Source organism: Vombatus ursinus, unplaced genomic scaffold (genome assembly GCF_900497805.2).
Source record: "Vombatus ursinus unplaced genomic scaffold, bare-nosed wombat genome assembly UNPS02014784.1, whole genome shotgun sequence".
NCBI lineage: Eukaryota > Metazoa > Chordata > Mammalia > Diprotodontia > Vombatidae > Vombatus > Vombatus ursinus.
Genome location: NW_020954562.1, coordinates 1,500,170 through 1,521,513, shown reverse-complemented (window position 1 = coordinate 1,521,513; position 21,344 = coordinate 1,500,170). Strand labels below are relative to the sequence as shown.

Below are 21,344 nucleotides of genomic sequence, written 5' to 3'. Positions count from 1 at the left end.
CATATGTGCGATCACTAGCATACATTTTTGATGACATCTTTTGCCAGTGTTCCCCATTTTCTACAGCTTGTTCCCTTCTACCATTTGACTCTCTTTGCCCTCTGGGAAATGTTCTTTTTTTTAATTCTTGAACAATTGTTGTGTTCTATGTCTCACTGACAGACAGCAACTCTGGTAGAATATTGGCATTGAGAAGTGCTTTTGTTCCTATGGGAAGTTGGGGGTCATTAGAGGAGTTTTTCAGTCCAATACAGACAGCTTTCCTTCCCTAGATACTCTAACATTCCTTCCAGCTTTAGCAATATGATCCTATGAACCTGTTTAATTCTGGACCTAACGCTCTTCCTCTGTACTGTCTGTCCCAGGTAAGTATCCTAACTTACTCACTCTCTAGTCTTTTCATCATGGATTCTAAATTTGAAATTCATTCCTTAACCTATTAAAGGAGTATGCTCACAGTATAATATTAGGAAGGAGAGAGAGAACAGGAAGGAGGATGTTTTGTGATTAGAAGAGTTACATACTGTGTAGTTCTGGGTAGGAAACAAGCTAGACCATGCTAGGGATGCCTTTCCAAGCTCCCCTTTCCTTCCCCTTCACTCTCTCCAGAATTTTCTCAGTTCAAACTCATTGTTGAACTCCTGATTCTCCCTTGCCCTCCCTTCTCATCCATTTCATTTCAATAAATATTTCTTAAGCTCTTACATGGCATAATGCTCTTTGCCTTAGGCGCTGGACTATACAATAACAAAAAGGACCACCATCAAGGACCTCAGTCTATAAAGGGAGAAGGGAAGAAGGTACCATATATACATACATACATACATACATGTATGTATTGTTAACAGGATTTTCACTGAGCCAGTCTCTAACCTGAGAATGCTCAGAGTCACACAAAGCAAACCTAGAGATGAGAGTTCCAGTAATAAAGTAGTTTAATTAATCAGTTTTAGAGTGAGGAATGTTCTCTTAGCTGAAGTAAAAGCACAAGTTATATATTTAAATCACAACTGGGAAAGGAGGGGGGATAGTGGATCACAAATAATCATTTAGTGGTTTCCCATGAGAAACCTACAAGTCCCACAATACAACAATTCTGGAGTTAAGTCTTTGGGGGTTGTGACCATCTTCCCTAAAGTACAGACCCAGAGTTGTGTGATTTGCTTCACCTAAGGTCCAGTGATCATGAGTGTTGTCAGAGTTTTGATTATCAGTTGAAGCTGCATTGTGATCTCTGACTCCCAAGCCAGAGAGGCAGCTCTGAGAAAACTAAATTATTGGTATATTCATTACACATATATCGATGAATATGAAAGTTATAAATTCCTTTCTCAGTATACATACACACATATATATGTATGTATATATGTACACGTGTATGTAGATAAATAAATTAGATAACAAGATACTTGTAGAAAATATGTACAAAATAGCTATCATATAATTTCAAGTGGGAATTCTATCAGCTAAAAGAAATTAGAGACTGCCTCCTTCTCTATGAAGTGGCCCTTGAGCTTTGACATGGTTCTCAGGACCAGGCATTTCTAATAGCTAGTAAGGAATTCCAGTAAACAATGTAGAATGCCCATCTCAATAGACACTCCAATATCATCATAATAATAGCTACCATTTCTATAGTTCTCTGAAGCTTGCAAACCTCTTTATACATATTATCTCATTTGGTCTTCACAATTACCCAGGGGGGTAGGTGCTATTATTATCCTCATTCTACAGATGAGGAAACTAAGGCTGAGAAAGGCTAAGTATCACCCAGCTGATAAGTATCTGAAGCAGGAATTGAATTCGTATCTGTATTACTCTAAGTGGAGCACTTCTTTCTTTCCATAACAACACCTGGCTATTGGGTCTCTTCACAAATGGTTCAACATACATCACTCTCCTCCCATCTTCTGTAAATCACTCTCCTTTAAGCTTCTCAGGATTATTTTGAAGATAAAATGAGCTAATATTTGCAAAGCCCTTTGTAGACCTGAAAGGGCTGTATAAGTGCTAGCTGTTGTTGTTATTGCCTAGGAAGGGCCTGGACAGTTAGGTCTTGGGGTCCAGCAACATCCTGCATCACCTTCTGCACTGCACTCCGTTACTCACCATGGGGGAGGATAGGGGAAAGTCGACATGACCTGTATGTTTCACTAAACAAGGTGGAAGATGCTGTGTTTTTAAGATTTTGATAATGTTGGCATGGTTCCTTTTTTAAATATTCTAATCTTGGATGACAACAGCATGGTAAAGACAAATGGCTTTGAAAGAATTAGGGACTCTAATCAGCATAATGACCAACCATGATTCCAGAGGACTAATGATGAAACATGCTACCCATATCCTGATAGAGAAGTGAAGGACTCAGTACAAAATAAACACACACACATATCCATATATATGTGGATATAGAATATATGTAATACATAAGATATGTATGCATGGGTGTATAAATGCTACTTTCCTTCCTTCCTACTCCAACTCTTCAATTTAGAATAAAAGAAAAATAAGCCCTGTTGCACACTTGTACAGGCAAGCAAAATAAATTTTACAAATATATACATACATATATATTTTATGTATGTATTGTGTATGTGTGTATATATGTATTATATATATATATATATATAATACGTATATATATATATATATATAAACATGGCCAATTCAGACATTTATTTTGCTTGACTTTACAAGTGTGCAACAGGACCTTTGTTTTTCTTTAATTCTATATTGAAGGGTTGGAGTAGGAAGGAAGGAAACATTTATTAAGTGCCTACTCTGTTATGGCACTGTACTAAACACTTTTTGAATATTATTTCATTTCATCCTCACAACAGCTCTCAGAGGTAGGTGCTATAATTATTCCCATTTTACTGTTAAGGAAACTGAGGCAGATAGTGATAGCTCATCCAAAGTTATACAGCTAGTACGTATTTAAAACCAGATTTGAACTAGATTCCCCTGACTGACAAGCCTAGCACTCTATTCACTGCACCACCTAGCTTAAAGAGAGAGAAAAGAAAGCAGATTTTTTGATGATTGAATTTTTTTTAAATAACTATTCTCATGTTAGTGTTAATAGGATTTTTACTGAGCCAGTCTCTAACATGAAAATGCTCAGGGTCACACAAAGCAGGCCTAGAGACAGGAGTGCCAGTAATCAAGTAGTTTAATTAACCAGTTTCAGAGTGAAGAAGGTTCCCTTAGCACAGGTTATATACTTAAATCACAACTGGGGAAGGAGGAGAGAAGGTAGATTACAAGTGGTTTCCCACAAGAAACCTACAAGTCCCACAATACAACAATTCTGAAGTCAAGTCTTTGGGGGTTGTGACCACCTTCCCTGAAGTACAGAGCCATAGTTGTGTGATAGGAACAGGTTCTACAGTCTCTGATTCGCTTCACTTCAGGTACGCAGGCAGAAGGACGCCAGTGATTGTGAGCCTTGTCAAGGTGTGATTGATCAGTTCAAGCTACATTGTGAGTCTGACTCACAAGCTGGAAAAGACAGATCTTGAGAAAACTAAATTATTAGTAAATTCATTACACATATTATATTGATTAATAGGAAAATTATAAATTCCTTTCTCATTGGAAAGAGTTAAGAAAATGAGCACAGTGTTATAGAAGTTTACATATAGAAGGCAGTTTTTTGATGATTGTTTTTTCTGGGGTTTTTTTTGGTTTTTTATTTTTTTTGATTAGGCAATGGGGTTAAGTGACTTGCCCAGGGTCACACAGCTAGTAAGTGTTATATGTCTGAGTTTGGATTTGAACTCAGGTCCTCCTGAATCCAGGGCTGTTGCTCTATCCACTGTGCCACCTAGCTGCCTCAGCTTTTTGATGATTGGGAAAAAAAGATATATATAGATAGATAGATAGATAGATAGATAGATATAGATATAGATATATATACATACATACACATACATACACTTAAATAGATATTCTCATACTGGAAAGAGGAAAATGAGCATAATATTATAGAACGTTACAATTGGTGTTCTTGGTTGAGATCTTACTGTCAGATTAGAGTGGGAAAGGAGGAGGAGGGAAGGAAGAGAGAATGAAATAGAAAAGCAAAACAGATAAGATTAATCTGACTGGTGTGCTTTTGGCTTAGCACTGAACAGCGGAGGATTTAGGGCAACCCCAGGGTGCGCTGAACCGATGGCTTCCAATTCACTCGTTCATAGGACTAGCAATGGGTAGAAAACAAAGTTAAGATATAGGAAATAGGAATGGCTCTCCCATTGTTCCTCAAGGGCCCAACCGTTCAAATTCCATTCAAGTCTTCGTTGAATCCCTCTATCAAAGATAATCAGTGACGGTGATTCAGACTTTACATCTCCTAGGCGGAGACTAAAACTCTACCTCTGTTCTTTTCATACTGTTAGGCCTTAGTATCATTGACTAGTTATTGCCATCTCCCCCTCTCCCCCTCTCCCACTCTGACCGGAAGATGCCTCTCTTCAAGACCACAAAATTATTTTCCAAAGCCGGAATGTTGATAGAAATAAAGGATCAAAAGTGTGTGAGTCATTTCATATCTACACCATTTAATGTATTGGCGGATTCATCTGTTGTCCACTCCGGATAGCACTTCCCAAAATGGTCCTGCTCTTTCCCAACAGCAAATGACCCCCAGAAGGAACTTCGCTCAGGTCATGTTACTTGTTACTGTGTGACTTCATCCTACTGGGTCACAGGTCCCTTTTCTGCAAGATGAGGGGGCTGTGCTTGGTGACTTCTGCCAGCTCTAAATCCTATGAACTCTAGGAAGTGCTTCACAGATGATCAAAAATACCAGGAACTGCTTTTCAAATCAGTCTCACTGTGACTAACACTGATATATGCCAAGGAGAAGCATATCAACATAGTAGTGGGGTGATGTAGTAATTTGGGGATGCAGATCTTATGAGTCCACCTACAAATGCACTGTGTTACACATTCAGTTGTGGCTCCTATATCAGAAGGTTTACCTTTTTAGTCCTTCTGTAATGAGAGAGGTTAATGTAGCAGAGGGGGTGGGAGGAAGAGGTAGCTGGAAAGAGACTGTGGTGTAAAAAGAGAGAGAGAGAGAGAGAGAATGTATTAAAATATTGAGGAGGGAAGGGGAGAAAGGAGGATAGACAAACAGACTTGGAGACATCCCATACTTCATACAGATAATGCAAGTTTCATTAATCAGGAAATAAGGTTCAAAAATAGGAATTAAGTTTGAGGGGACTGGCTATGTGAAAGTGGCCCTGGTCTATCTTTCAGATCAAGCCTTGCCTGAAATTAAAATTTTTTTTCTAAAAGAAGATTCTTTGCTGCACATGAGAAGATCTCAGAGCACAGCCATCTCCAGCTACTTTCAGAACTAAATCTAATTTTCAAATGTTTCTTGGTCACTGAGGCTTGTGTCTCTGTCAAAGACTTCTCTGTCTTCTCTTTCTGTCTTAGGGCTAAAAGGTCTGTGTGGTTTCCCAATTAATTTCTAGCAGTTAATTGCACAGGCATCATTTTTTTTTTTTGGTGAGGCAATCGGAGTTAAGTGACTTGCCCAGGGTCATACAGCTAGGAAGTGTCAAGTGTCTGAGACCGGCTTTGAACTCAGCTCCTCCTGACTCCAAGGCTATCCACTGCACCACCTAGCTGCCCCTGACAGGCATCATTCTTGCAGAAAATAATTTCCCAACAATTTTCCAGGAACTCTTGGGTTCAAGGTCTACTAGCTTCTCAATTCCAAAACTTTTTATTTTCTGTGGAAAAGAGTAGGAGGAGAGAAAGGCCTCACAACAAAATAAGGCCAAAAGGAGAAGGTCACTATCCATCTCCTGTAGGTACCAGTAAAACCTTTTTATAATTTTGATATATTTAAGGAAGGAAGAGAGAGAGGGAATGAAGTAGGGAGGGAGGAATGGAAAAGAGGGAAAGAAAGAGAGAGAAAGAGAATAGAAGGGAAGAAAAGAAAGAAAAGGAAGAAAGGAAGGAAAAAGGGGAAGAAGGAAAGAAGGATAATGTATGTAAAGCATGTTACAAACTTTACAGTACTGTATAAACATTAGTTATTATTATTACTACTCCCTATCATGAACTCTATTACCAACTAAACTGGCATTCTGAGACCCAAGACATTCTCCTTGACTGGAATTATTTCCTTCCTCACTGGTCCCTCAGATAGTTTGTCTTCCTTCAGGGCTAAGCTTAAGTGGTTACTTATTCATGAAGCCTTCTAATTTTCCTTCTACAATCTTTAGTTGTCCTAGGAAAGAGTAAGTTCCTTGCGTACAGACTGTCTCATTTCTGCATTTTTATCTGCAATACTCTGCCCATGGGAGGCACTTAATAGATGTTTGTCAGATTGAACTGAATTTCATAGTTTTAGTTTTGGCGTTCTGGGTCAGTTGAGTGCACACCAAACAAACTTCTCCTTTTTTTTTTTTTTTTGGTCTTGACCTCCTATCCAAGTGACAAAAGTTCATGGCCAGGGCACAGAACCTTAGTGACACATCGTATTTGGATTCAGCTCCAAGACTCAGAGGAGCTCTGAGATGAGGAGGCTAGGAGGCAACATAGTACCATTGAAAGGAATTTTGGAATCCAAAAAGCTGGAATCAAATGAGGTTCTTCCACTTATTTTCTACCTTTCTGACCTTGGGTCAATCACATCGCTTCTCTTGGTCTCTGTTCTATCATCCCTATTATGAGGGGGCTGGGCTAGAAGACTTGGAAAGTCCCCTGCAGCTCTACATACCATGCTCCTATGAATTCTTAAATACACTTGAGAGAAGTAACATCAGTGTGACAACAGATGCATTGGAAGTACATTAGGTTGCCCCCAAAATACCTTTTCTTTTCCAACAGGGTCGTGAAGTGTGGTTGTAATCCAACCCAGAGACACTGTGAAAAGGTTTTCCATGTTTGCTAATAAAAAATTCACTTATGTTGTGTAGAACACCATGACAAATAAGTTGTTTAAGGGGCTCCAAAGCGGAGTACCAGCTTAATATAGACCCATTTAGAGAGCATTCCAGTTGGGAAAGGCTGCATTGGTGTTGGTTCTCTGTAGGCACCAGTGTGGCTCCCACATCTTATTAGCTGTGTTGTCTTAGGGAGAAGGAGCAGTGCGAGCCAATGCCAGAGGGAGGATGGAGTCGTCTTCCTTTCAACTCTGGTAGCAAGGTCTCTAATGGAGGCAGAAGCCAACAGACATGGACAAGTCAGGGAGACTGGAAAACAAACACCCTCCCTCCATCTGCAATGTTGAAAAGGGAGATATAGAAGAGAAGAGGAGAGGAGAGAAATATTATGAAAAAGAGAAAGAATATCACATAAGGAAGTATAGATAAACCATGAAAACATTAAAAAAAAACCTCAAGGATATAAAAATCCATCAAGTTGGAAAACAAGTTTTGCATGAGTTTAAGTTTTTATCTTTCTTTTAAAAATTTATTTATTTACTTTTACAAGAATTTGTCTCTCTCACGGCTCCCCCAAAAGAACTATTTTTAAAAAGAAAATGCTCTTAAGAAATATGCATAGCTCAACAAATCAAATTCTCATGTTGTCCAAATTATTTGCTTTTAAAAACCAGTATGTAGCTAGATGTGGTATTCCAAGGCTGGTAGTTCTCTTCAAATCAGGAGTTCAGAGCTGGAGTTAGGGGTGGGGGTGGGGAACGTGTTTAAAGTCAATCAGGCATCCACACTCAGGTCAGGTACCAATTTGGTAAAGCCAATCAGGTGAGTGCACTCAAGTCAGGTACCATATTGATAAGTCCCATGGGGAGTGAGGGGCCGCCAGGCTGCTTGATGAAGGACAGACTGACTCAGGTCAGAAATGGAAATGGAGGGGCAGCTAGGTGGCACAGTGGATAGAGCACTGGCCTTGGAGTCAGGAGGACCCGAGTTCAAATCCGGCCTCAGACACATAGTACTTCCTAGCTGTGTGACTCTGGGCAAGTCACTTAACCCCAACTGCCTCACTAAAAAAAAAAAAAAAAAGAAAAGAAATGGAAATGGAGCAGGTCAGTGCTTTCTTGTGATCAGCAGTGGGATCAGACCCATGAGTAGCTGCTGCGCTTCCAGCCTAGGCAAGAGAGACCACCACACCACCACTCCTCCAAGTTTCCAAGAAAACAAATGAAACTTATCTGTGTATAAGCATATACATACATGCGTGTACATAGGTATGCATAGACTTATATAAAGACTCTATACACATGTATGTATGTGTATGTAAATATATAATTGTGATTAGCTTTATTTAATGTTTGTAAAAAGCCTGATTCTTCTCTAAGGTTTTTACTGTTCCATTGAGCCTAAAAGTAGAGAACTATGCATCCTATGTATGTCTCCTATTTGAATGTGTGTAAAAGGGGAGACAAAGTGGGCTGGTGGGGTGGCCTTAAAATCCAAGAAGACATGGGTTCAAATATTGCCTCTCACTTATAATTGGTATGTGTGATCATGGGTGACATGATTAGGGGTGGCTAGGTGGTGCAGTGGATAGAGTGCTGGGCTTAGAGTCAGAAAAACTCAAATGAGGTCAAATCTGATCTCAGACACTTGCTACCTGTATGACCCTGGGCAAGTCATTTAACCCTGTTTACCTCAGTTTCCTCATCTGTAAAATGAGCTAGAGAAGGAATCAGCAAAACACTCCAGTCTCTTTACCAAGAAAACCCAAAATGGGGTCACAAAGAGTCAGACACAACTAAAAAGATTAGACAACAAACAAAATCATGGGTGGCAAGTCACTTAAACTCTAGTTGTTCCTGGCAATTCCTCTAGGCTCATAAATTAGATAAATTCTCCTTCTGCATGGCGGAGGGTGTTTCCTCACACCGATAAAATCACAGGTCTGGACATCCTTCCTCCCCTCACCAGAAAAAGGAAGGAGAACTTCACTGGCTCTTAGTTTCCCTTAATCAACATTCCTGCTGACTCTCTCCTGTGTTCATGAGTCCATTTCTCATTGCAGCTTATGACCATTTCCTCTCTTCAGGGAAGAAAATAGTGTGTCTAGTTGTTCATATGGCCATTTGTCAAAGGGCCTGCTAACAGTGTTTATTGGTGATGACAAATGCCGGGAACTGTACAAAGCAGGGAGAAAGTGCGTAGACGCTATACTCTAGGAGATTTTTATTTGGATCTTTGTATCTCAGTACTTAACACAGCGCCTGACATAATGGATGCTTAACAAATGTCTCTTATTGGTTGATTGACTTCTTCTTTAGACTTTGGGTGCCCTTCCCTCCTGGTTCTGTTTTTTAAGTGTTCATCCATCTGCTCTCTTGGATTTTTCTTCTCTGTTTAGGGACAGGGTAAGGAATGTAGATTGCAGCCCAGCATAAAGGATTCTAAGAGTATCTGATTTTATGGTGTGTGCGACAAATACTATGTAAAGATGAGTAGTAGGAGAGGCCCTGTATTGGGAGTCAGAGGAATCACAGTTAGAATCCAGGCTCTGCTGCTTACCCCCTATGTGGCACTTGCTACCTGTGTGGCACTTCAACTCTCTGGGTTTCAGTCTCCTCATCTGTAAAAGGAAGGAACTGAACTAGGTCATCCCTCCTGCCCTTTCTAGCTTTCAATCCTTTCATCCTGCCTTGTTGGCACTCAGCATATTTGTTAAAAACAAGCATGGATGTGATGGTAAATTTTTGAGAACTGACTCTCTGGGTTGGGGAAAAAGTACATGCTACTCATTTTTTTTTTTAGTATATTCTGCATTATAAACATTTTTCTCCATCACTCTCTAAAGCCTAGACAATCAACAGAACAATGAATCAAACCCTAATTTGTAGCATTTGCTGATCTCTGAGGTATATCAGATGTTCATGCTGAAAATTTAACATATGTCGAGTTCAAGCTAGCTCCAGCATGCCCCTGGACTAGAATAATTATGTGTTTTATCTTTTCAATCCTTCTTTTGACCTTTGCTATCCCCTTGTTTCCTTTTGAGTCGATGACTTCCTTTCCACATCCTGAAAATGACATAAAGTAAAGACAAGGTACACATGGTTACACTGATGGTATTTGACTTAGTAGGCAAAGAGGACCCATTAAGGATTTTTAAGCAGGGGATTAACACCAACCTGTGCTTTAGGAAGACTCATCTACTGACATTGCGCAAGGTGGATGGGAAGGGTGGAAGACCAGAAGCAGGGAGGTCATTTAGAAGACTACTTCAGTAGTCCAGACATGAAGGGATAAAGGTCTGACCAAGGATGGCGGCTTAGAAATGAAGGGCCAGACACTATTCTCCTACTTTTGTTTCTACATCTTCAACTGCTCCTACCCTTCATCCTTCAATGACTTCTCTTCCTACAAAGTTATCTTTCTCACTTTTCTTCTCTACTTCCTTCCTTGGCCATCTTATCCAATGATCACCTCTATACAGATGACTTCCAGATCTCTTTTTTTCCAGCCCTGACCTCTCTCTTAACCTCCAGAGTCATATTTCTAACTTCCTGCTAGACATGGACCTAAACGTCATGCTAGCACTGTAAATGGCACGTGTCCTCCCTGTCCCCGCTCCCAAGAGTTATGAATCAATCAACATTTATTAAACTGGATATTTAATTATGTGCCAGGAACCGTACCAAGTTCTGGGGATACAAAAAGAGACAAAAGGCAGTCCCTGCACTCAAGGAGTTTACGGTCGAAGTGGGAGACTACATGCAAAAAAAAAAAAAAAGCAAAACTATATGCAGGATAAATGGAAAATAATTACCAGAGGGAAGTCACTAGAATTAAGAGGCAATAGAAATAAAAAGATATTAGAAATAAGTCTTATTACTCTTTCCCTCTTAAAATTACTGTGTATTTACTTATTTGCATGTATGTTGTATCTTCTTAATTAGAATGTAAGTTTCTTGAGGGCAGGAACCATTTCTTCTTCCCATTTTTTTTTTTTGGTCTTTATATCCCCAATACCCAGCTCAGTGTCTGGCATGTAACTGGTACTTAATAAATGTTACCTGAATTGGATTGAAGGGAATGTCCAAAAGAAGACATCATAGTTCTCCCCCTTTGCCCCCCCCAAAAAATATTGTTCCTCTACCTGACTTTACTAATTCTGTTAATAATTCCTTATTTTCCCACTTACTTGGGCTAGAAATCTCAGGGGCTCCTTTGACTTCTCCTGTCCCTAACTCTTAACCTCCAGTTGGTTAGCAAGTCTATGGATTCTACTTCTGCAGTAACTCTTCTATCTGTCCCCTCCAGTTCAGGCCACTATTTAATCTCACTTGGCCTATCAAATTAGTCACCTAGTCAATCAACCTGCCATCAGGCCCCACACCTCTCCACTCTGTTCTATATTCTTTAGTCAGATAAATCACTCACTTTCCCCACTGACTACTGAGTAGAGACCATTTTCCTTAGTCTGGCATTCAAGGTGTTCTATAATCTGGCTCCAAACTACTTTATCTCATGATATTTTCCCCTTTCTAGTCTCTGTTCCTACCATACTATGTTCCTGAAAGCTCTTTGGACATATTCTGCACTTTCCTACCTCTATGTTATTGCTGGAATAGTTCTTTCCATCTGGAAAATGCTCTTCTGCAATTTAGCCTTCTGAAGTCCTGTCCATCTTTTAAGGTCTAGCGTAGATGTCTCCTCTTTCATGAAGCCTTCTCTGATACCCCAACCAAAAATAATCTCCCTTCTTTGATTCCTCATAACATCTTCATAGTAGCACACATATGAATTTACCAATTTTTTTGTGTTATAACTTGAGAGTATGGCAGAGACAGCTGTCTTATTTGAGGATAATAATAATAATAACTAATATAGCACTTTGCAATTTACAAAGGGCTTTATACAAATTATCTCACTTGATCCTCAAAACAGCCCAAGGAGGTGGGCAGTCCAACATTAGTCCCATTTTACGGATTAGGAAATGAGTTAAGACTGGGAGAAGTAAATGGTAGAGTTAGTAAATGACAGGACAGGGGCTCAGACAATCTTCAGACTCTAAATCCAGCTTTCTTTCTACTGTATCCAAAAGAAGGAATAAAAAGGCATTCTGTATGCTTGTCTTTGTATATTTGTCCACTAACATTCTTCCTGGTGATGATGGGAAGCTGCCATGTTCCTGTCATGCTAGAGCAGGAGAGAAGCCTCCCTGCTTCCACATGCCCCACATTTTCTGAAAGTTGTTAGGCAAAACTTACACACACACACTCACACTCACATTCACACCCTCTTGAACCAGGATAAATAAGATTCTTAACATATTTCTGTTATCATGACAAAAAAACCACTATTATTCAGTTGTTTCAGTTGTGTCCAACTCTTCATGACCCCATTGGGGGTTTTCTTGGCAAAGATACTGGAGTGATTTGCCATTTCCTTCTCCAGCTCATTTTACAGATGAGGAAACTGAGGCAAACAGGGTTAAGTGATTGCCCAGTGTCATATAACTAGTATGCATCTGATGCCAGATTTGAACTTAGGAAGATGAGTCTTCCTGACTCCAGGCCCAGCGCTCTGTGCACTGTATCACCTAGCTGCCAAAAAAAGAATTCTAGACTAACAATAAAGGGATGGGGGCTTCAGTCCTGGACATGATTCTTCCATTGTGACTTTGGTCAATTCACTTCACCTTGATTGGTCTCAGGGTCCTCATGGGGAAGTGGGAAAGACTGAATGATGTCCAGGGCTAAAATTCTATGATTCTTCTTGCAGGCATCTTTTCCACAAATCCTGTGTGGACCCATGGCTGTTAGACCATCGAACCTGTCCCATGTGCAAGATGAACATCCTTAAGGCCCTAGGTATCCCGGTAAGCAACTCCCCCTCACATACCCATCTCCTCCTTTTCTTTTCTACCTGCTCATGAACACAAAAGGGAAAAGAATCGTAAGTCATTGCCTGGGAATTTCTTCTTCTGAGTGCTCCATTGTAGCCCTCCCCAGGATAGGGATGTCACAGGAGTGACACCATTTGAGTTAACCCCACATGAGCTCCTATGTCTGGGGGCATCTTTCCTCCCATTTTGTTCTCATCATGAGCACTTTCATCACTAGGGGTTTTCCCAGCCACTGTTTCATTTTTATCATTATCCTTCAGTGTCAAGATGCTATTAATACAATTACCATTCTCTTTTTCTTGTTAACAATGAGACAGGTACAGTGAGAAGAACACTGAGCCTAAAGTCTAGAACCCCTGGGTTCAAATCCCACCTCTGACACTTAGGTTCTGTGTGACCTTAAGCAAGTTGCTTAACCTCTAGGAATATCAAGAAATGCCTCTACTAAGTCCTATTCTGGTTATGATTTGCATGAATAGTGAGAGTTCACAAAAGTGAGGAAAGCACGGATCTGTGTTCACTTATGTAATACATCTATTGTATTTCTATCACCTGTTCAACACCAAAGGGGAATTGCATCGATTGCTTTTTTTTTAATGTTACTTGATTCTCTGGGTCCAACCTGAATACTAGTCTTCAACCCACTTCAGAAGCTGGCATACAGCCTTCCTAACAACATGAGGGAGCACAGCAGTGATGGGAGAGAATGCCTCAGAGACTCTGTTTAGCTGTTAAATAAAGATTTGTGTGTGGATTCTTCAGTGTCCAGGATATTGGAAGCAAGGCCTAGTTTCCACTCAGCTGTCAGACTAATCCCCTCAGTTCCATATATCCATAAAAAGTTCAGTGTCTCCCCCAGTGAGGAGACTCCAGCCAGCTGGCTTCAAGCTGAGGAAAAAAAGACTTTTCCAGGACCGTGTCAAGTTTAGCCCACTAACAATGGTGGCTAGTGAACCACCAGCTGTTATATGTACGTTCTTCCTGAACAGATGAGGGCAGGCACCAGGCCAAACTCCCAGATCCCAGGGTTGTGCAAGAAAGAGGAGAGTTAAACAAAAGGCGGTGTTTGAAAAAAGCCAGACCATAATGAGGACAGGAGCCCCAGATAGCAATCCTTCCCTCCCTACCCTGCCCCCTTTTCCCCTGCCTTACCCTTGTCACCCTTCACTCCAAATGATGACAGTGAGATGAAAGGAGGATGAACCATCCCTTGATGTTAATGAAAAAGAAACTTTGATAAGAATCATCATTGAAAGGAAGAAATTGGGCTAACTCTTTGATTCTGCTAGAGCTTTAGTGACAGTAGAGAAGGAAGAGGGGGCGCCTTGAAGGGCAGTGATAGATTGCAATGACATGCATTTAGCATGGCTTTTCTTCTCATGTCCCAGCTGCCTTCATGCTAGCTGTGTGCTGATCGCAATGGTTTATGCTCACAACACAAATCAGCTTGTGTGAATACAGAACCGGACAGGCATTGGAGGAGCAGACCACTAAATTGTCAGTCTGTGGTCATAAATACAGGCTGCATGAGGAAGATCCATTATGAGTAGAAAAGATGGCTCAAAACCCAGGCTATCACCCCCCATGTGTGTGCCTTAGAAAAACGCTCTTAGAACTCAATGTATCAAGAATTTCCTCTGCTTATACTTAGGCTATGTCTAGTTTCTGTAAAAAAAAATTTTTAAAAAATTATGTGCATTTACAGGAGATACAGAGATTCAGTTGATAGAGTGCTAGGCCTAGAGTCAAGACCTGAGTTCATATCCAACCCTGGGCAAGTCACTGAACTTCTCTTTGCCTTAATCCCCTGAAGAAGGGAATGGCAAACCACTCCAGTGTCTTTGCCAAGAAAACCTCATGGACAGTATGGTCCACAGAGTCACAAAGGGATGGACACAACTGAACAAAAACAACAACATGAGGTATAGGAGAGGTAGAATGTCATGGACTGAGGGTTGATCTTGTGGTCAAGAAGACCTGGGTTCAGTGCCTGCCTGGGCAATTCTCGGAAGATTGAGTCATAGATGAGTTGTTGGTCTGCATCTAAGGATGGATTTGCACATTAGTCATTCCCTACAGCCACGAAATTACAAATCCAAAAGGCTCTAATATATGTGATTATATTTATATAGATAGAGAAATAGGAAAGATTGAAAGGAGCTGGGCTGGGGAGGGAGGGAATAAGCATTTATATAGTACCTACTATGTGCCAGGCACTGTACTAAGCACTTTTTACAAGGAATCATAAATTTGGAGCCAGATGGGCCTTTTGAAACCTTTTAGTCCAACCCTTTCGTTTTACAGATGAGGAAACTGAGACCCAGAGAATTTAAGTGACTTAGCCAGGGTTACATTATTAGTAAATGTCAGAGGTGAGACATGAGCCCAGATTTTTCTGGACTAAGAGTCCATAACTCTATTCACCGTGCCAAGCTGCCTCTTAAGAGAGGTGAGGGAGGGGAAGAGAGAAGGGACAGGGAGGGGGAGAGAGAGAGAAAGAGAATGAAAAAGAGGAGAGAAGAGAGGGGGGGAGAGAGACAGGAGAGATAGGAAGGGGGATGGAGAGAGAAGGAGGGAGGGGGAGAGAGAGAGAGTGAGAAAGAGAGAGAGAGAGAGAGAGAAGATGTGAGAGATATTTCGGCTCCAAATCTTTGCAGTACTTCAAAACTAATGAAGACATTTGTTTGATAGCATAGTAGCTTTCTTCAAGTATTTAAAGAGTCATCGCATGGTAACGGGACTACACTTGTTCTGCTTGGATTGAGGTCAGGACTAGGAGCAATAGCTCGGAGGTATAAAGAGACAAATTTACACTTCATATCATGAAAAATTTATTATTGAGTAAAGTTGGCCATGGGAAGTAGTGGGTTCCCCTTTAATCACTAGAGTTCACTCATCAGGGATACATGGAGGAGATTCTTGTTCAGGTGTGTCTCAGACCAGCTGGGCTCAGAGTTCCCTTCCAGATTGAAGATCCACTGGATGTGATCCATTGGAATGGTTTCTCTTGCCAGTAATTTATGTTTTCAAAACTTCTTGCATTGTCTCTATCCACAAGTTGGGAAGAAGGTGCGTAACAAGAACTTTTAAGTACCATAGAAATGGGAGTTATTTTCATTGCTACCATCATCAGTCATAACAAAAATAGTTCTATAACTCTCCCATCAGAATATGACCAGAAACACCAAAGTCTCTAATATTTAGCTTCTTGGTCTAATTAGCATTTTCTCTGCCCATCCTGTAGACTTCCAGAGACCTCTGTAAAGTGTATGTGAAAATAAGATAAGAGTTTCTTATTCATTCTTTAAAATAGTTTCATTTGAGGTTATTTCTGAAACTTGCAAGTATGATGGCTGAAGGAAGCAAGGCTCAGAGATCTTAGCCCTGATTCAGTGTATTTGCCAAATTTGAACTAAACTTTATTCAGAATTGACTGAATAATGACCAAGTGCCATTATTCTAGAAAAGTGACACCAGAATTATACTGGAATAAGTGATGTCCCTCACCTTTTCTAGCAGAACAGTTAACCAAAAAGTACTATCAATATACACAATTGAAAACAGAACAGCCTCTGAAAAATGAAGCATCTCTAATTTCTGCTGCTTACAAACCATGCTGGGTAACTGCTGTGCTTTCTCAAAGCATCCATTTTGAGGGGTACTGAAAAATGATCCAGGTTATTTCTGAATTTTCTCCAGTATTTGGAGGTATGAAATCATAAATGGGTCCAAAACAGAATTCATTACCTTCCCCACCCTATAAAAAGTTCATCCCTTCCCTCACTTCCTTCTCTCCTTCTTTTGAGGGCACTACCATCCTTGCAGTCACCCTTGCTACATTCACACCCTTAAAGCCAACCTTGCCTCTTCATCTTAGATGTCAATCAGGTGCAAAGTTTATCAAATTCTACCTCCATAATATTCTTCAAATTAATCCCTTTCTACCCCACTCATGCAACCATTTCCATAAATCAAGCCTTATCAGCTCTTTCATGGAATGTTATGATAGTCTTCTACTTGACTCAAATCTTTCCCCTCATCAATCCATCCTCTACACAATTGCCAAATAAACATTCTTTTTTTGTTTTTGTTTTTTGTTTTTTATTTTTTTAAGTGAACATACAGGTTAGTTCTGTGCTTTGAACTGACAGCTTGGTCACACATATTTTGGATGACTAGAGCACAAGGCAGATTTACTCCACAGCAAGAGTGTGACAGGCCAAATGCAGGTTTTAAAATTTGAAATGTGTCTATTTCAACTATTTTAGCTTATAAAACTTCCAACCCTCATCCAAATATCAGTATTAAAACAGCAATTCCATTTACTTTTTAACCAATCAATGATCAGACCAAAGTAAGTCAGTCTAGACTACCAGTGTATATACCTGAAGGTGGCAGTTTATTCCACAATAACAACGTAATTTCATACAAAAACCCAAGCTGCAAATAAAAATTGGTCCTATCAAATAAACATTCTTAAAGCCTTCTTTTCTTCATGTTACTCCTGTCCTGAAATATCCCCAGTGGCTCCCTTTTACCCCTATGATTAAAAAACAAACTTCACTGTCATTTAAAGCCTTTAACAATTGAACTGCAACCTACTTACCTTTTAGTAGGATAGCTAAGTGGTGCAGTGGATAGAGTGCCAGGTCTGGAGTCAAGAAGACTCATCTTCCTGAGTTCAAATCTGGCCTCAAGACACTTACTAGCTATATGACCCTGGGTAAGTCACTTCACCCTGTTTTCCTCAGTTTGCTCATATCTGTAAAATGAGCTGAAGAAGGAAATGGCAAACTATTCCAGTATCTTTGCAAAACAAAACAAAACCCAAATGGGGTCAGGAAGAGTTGGACACAACTGAAATGACTGAACAAAAACAACCAATACCTATGTTTCAAGACTTTTTATAAATATCTCCCTTTATTTACTCTGCATTCTAACTATACTGACTTCTTTGCTGTTCCCTATAGATGATAATCTATCTCCCATCTCCATGCCTTTATGTGGGCAGTCCCCCATGGCTGGCATGTATTCACAGTTTACCCTCACCTCTAAGAATCTACAGCTTCCTTCAAGACTTGACTTAGGGCTTTTCCATGATTTCCCCCCCCCCCATTGCTAGTGCTCTCTACCCCAGAAATTACTGTGCATTTACTCATATGTACACTTGGGTTTTTTCCCCCTAGTAAGGTCCTTGAGAACAATGGGTATTGTTTTGTTTCTGTTTGTATCCCACTGCTTGACATGTAGTAAATGATCAATGAATTAATGAATAAATAATTGAAAAGGGCTCTTAAGAGATGAGCTAATCAAGGAAATGAATGAATGAAGTATTCTTAAGGCATTATAATATAGAAACTGAATGAATGAATGATATATTCTTGAGGTGATATAATCTAGGCACTGAATGAGTGAGTGGAAGAAAGGAAGGAAGAAAGGAAGGAAAGAAGGAAGGAAGGAAGGAAGGAAGGAAGGAAGGAACTCTTAAAAATGATCTAATCCTGCCAGTAGGTAGAACCACACCTAAACTATCACAAGCAGATGAGGCTCCGCCATAATCACAGAATCTGTAGAGATCAAAGAGCCCTCAGAGACCATTGAGTCCCACATTTTCCTCCTTCTCCCATAGACTCTTTTTATTCTTCAGCATCCACTCCCTTTCTGAGTAACTTCCAGGCCTCCCTATCAGGGAATTCTTCCTTATATCTGAACTAAAATTCTGTCTGTTCCTGCTTACAGAAATTCAGCTTTTCACATCTCTTAAAAACCTTCCTTTGCTCCTCTTCAGGTTGATGCATCCAAAGATAAGAAGTTCCACAACTATCTCTGTGAACTAATAAATTGAAGGCAAGCTGCTGCTCTCATAATTTACAGTATCATTTGTGGTAGAGTTTAATACAATGAAACAACTGTTATTCCTACCCAGAGTAGCTTGGTGAGGCTCCAGTGTGGCTACCACTACTACACTAGCCCTCCAACCAACATCAGAGAAATTCCCTTTGCCATAAAAACAAAAATGAACCGGAAAATAAGAATCATAGACTTAGAGCTGAAAGAGACTGGAAAATCACCTCATTAACCCCTTCATTTTATAAATCTTATAGATCTAGAGCTGGAAGAGACCTCAGAGGGCATCTAGGTCCATCCCCTTATTTTACAGATAAGGTAACTGAAGCCCAGGGAAGGTAGGAGACTTGTTCAAGATCACGTGGTATTGTACCACCCCATACCTATCAGATTAGCTAATAAGACAGAAAAAGAAAATGACAAATGTTGGAAGGGGTGTGGGAAAATTGAGACACTGGAGTTGTGAACTGATTCAACCATTCTGTAAAGCAATTTGAACTATGTCAGAGAGCTATAAAGCCATGCATACCCTTTCACCCAGCAATACCACTACTAGGTCTGTATCCCAAAGAAATCAGAAAGAAAAAGGAAAAGGATTTATACGTATAAAAATATTTAGAGTAGCTGTTTTAGTAGTGGCGAAGAATTAGAAATTGGGAGGATGCCCATCAATTGGGGAATGGCTGAACAAATTGCAGTATATGATTGTGATGGAATATTATTATACTATAAGAAATGACCTACAGAACATCCTCAGAAAAACCTGGAAAGACTTACATGAACTGATGCAAAGTGAAATGAGCAGAATCGGGACAACATTTTACATAGTAACAGCAATATTTTAAAGTCATCAACTGTAAATGACTTAGCTATTCTCAGCAATACAGTGATCTAAGACAATTCAGAAGGACTTGTGATGGAAAATGCTATCCACATCCAGAGAAATAGTGGTAGAATGTGAATGCATATTGAAACATACTTTTTTCTTAAACTCTCTTTATTTTTCTTGGATTTTATTCTTTGGTCTGTGTTTTCTTTCACGATATGACTAATGTGGAAATATGGTTTGCATGACTGCGTCTTTATAACCTACATCAAATTGCTTGCCTTCCCAATGAGGGGGGAAGAGGGTGGAGGGAGAATATTTGAAACACAAATTTTTTAAAGGAATGTTAAGAATTGTTTTTATACATAATTTGAAAAAATAAATAACCCTTGAACTACAAGTCCAAAACTCATTTAACTCTAATACACTGCTTCTCACTAATGCATTTTGAGATAGCATATTAAATTTTATTAGAAATTTTTTTTATTATGTTGAAATAGATTCACCTGAGGGGACAAATGCAGGCACTTCTCTAGAAAAGAAAAGCATCTGCCTTATGTGGACTTTTCTTCCAAATTTTTTTTTTCTATAAATGTAGTGTTCACTGAACACTTGGTAGAACACTGCTATGTATTCCATCTGTGCATAGCAACAACACACTTCCACTTTAAAATATTAGACTTACCTCTCATCAAGAAAAAAGACAAATGAACATAAAAAAACAAGAAGGCAAAGATGGGAGGTGGTCCTCCCCAAGGCCTCTAGCCTTTAACAAGGCAGAATCAAAACAATCAACAAATAATAAATGAGCAATTTTTGTTTGTTTGTTTTACCTCCCCTCCAGCCCTTCTTAAGGTCTTTGATCTTGTGTTTCTTCCTACTTAAAAAAAAAAGTTCTTTGTTTTAATTTGTCATCATAATCAGAATATAATACCATTCTGGTTCTACTGCTTTCACTCTGAACCACCCCTGATTTCTCTTTCCACACTTCCTTGTATGTGTTAAATTTATTGATTTTTTTTCACCTAATATTCTATTACATTTAATAAATCACAATTTATTCATCCATTCTCCAGTTCTTCAGCATAGAGATTGTTTCCAATTTTTTTTTACTATTATAAATAGAGAAACTATGAATATTTTGTGTAAATAGGCCTTATTTTCCCTTTTTTATGTTGTGGGTATAGGATCCTAGCAACAAAAACTCTGGGTCCAGTGATATGATTAATTTTTCAACTCTTTTCATATTGCAGATTGCTTTTCAAATCTTTTGTACTAGTCTCACCAGTAATATATCAAAGTGGCTTTTCCCTCAGTGCTTTGTCACTATTGGACTGTATAATTTTTGATCTTTCATTAGATTTGCATTTTAATGAAGTTTAAATAAAAATTTCATTTTTGCCTTTAATTCTGGTTTCTCTTCCTGAACACTGCCCATATGAGCAGTCTCTAACCTCCTTATCTTCACATCACTCAGAGGTCAATTTGGAGAATGACCATTTATCAGTAGTAGTCACATCTCTCCTACCCTCCATTCCCCCCTTTATTATTTTTCTCATTCATCTTGCCACATATAGAGCATACAAGCTGCTAAAAATGACAAGCCTTAGTAATTTAAGGGAAAGGACGGTCTTGTAAGCCGATCGTGATGGGGGACTCTTTCCTTGGACTGCAACACCAAACCCAAACCCCATCAGCAGAAAGGCTGGGATTTCCAATCTGAACAGGAGTATACAAAGATATCTATGCCAGAAGGCATAATGGAGAAGTATATCAGAGCAATCTCCTTCTCTACTGCAAGTAAGAACAGAATGAAAATAAGGATATTTCCATTCTTTATGTTACATATTCTTTAAGATAA

General features: G+C 39.5%; 1 protein-coding gene across 2 annotated transcripts in view; it reads left to right on the top strand.

The window, feature by feature from the left end:
• Positions 1-21,344, top strand: part of RNF150 (ring finger protein 150) — a 337,900-nt gene that overhangs the window by 257,115 nt on the left and 59,441 nt on the right. For both annotated transcript variants that reach the window (XM_027866842.1, XM_027866841.1), the window contains one exon: positions 12,687-12,783. In XM_027866842.1, the coding sequence (XP_027722643.1) occupies positions 12,687-12,783 (97 nt within the window). The remainder of the gene's footprint in view (positions 1-12,686; positions 12,784-21,344) is intronic.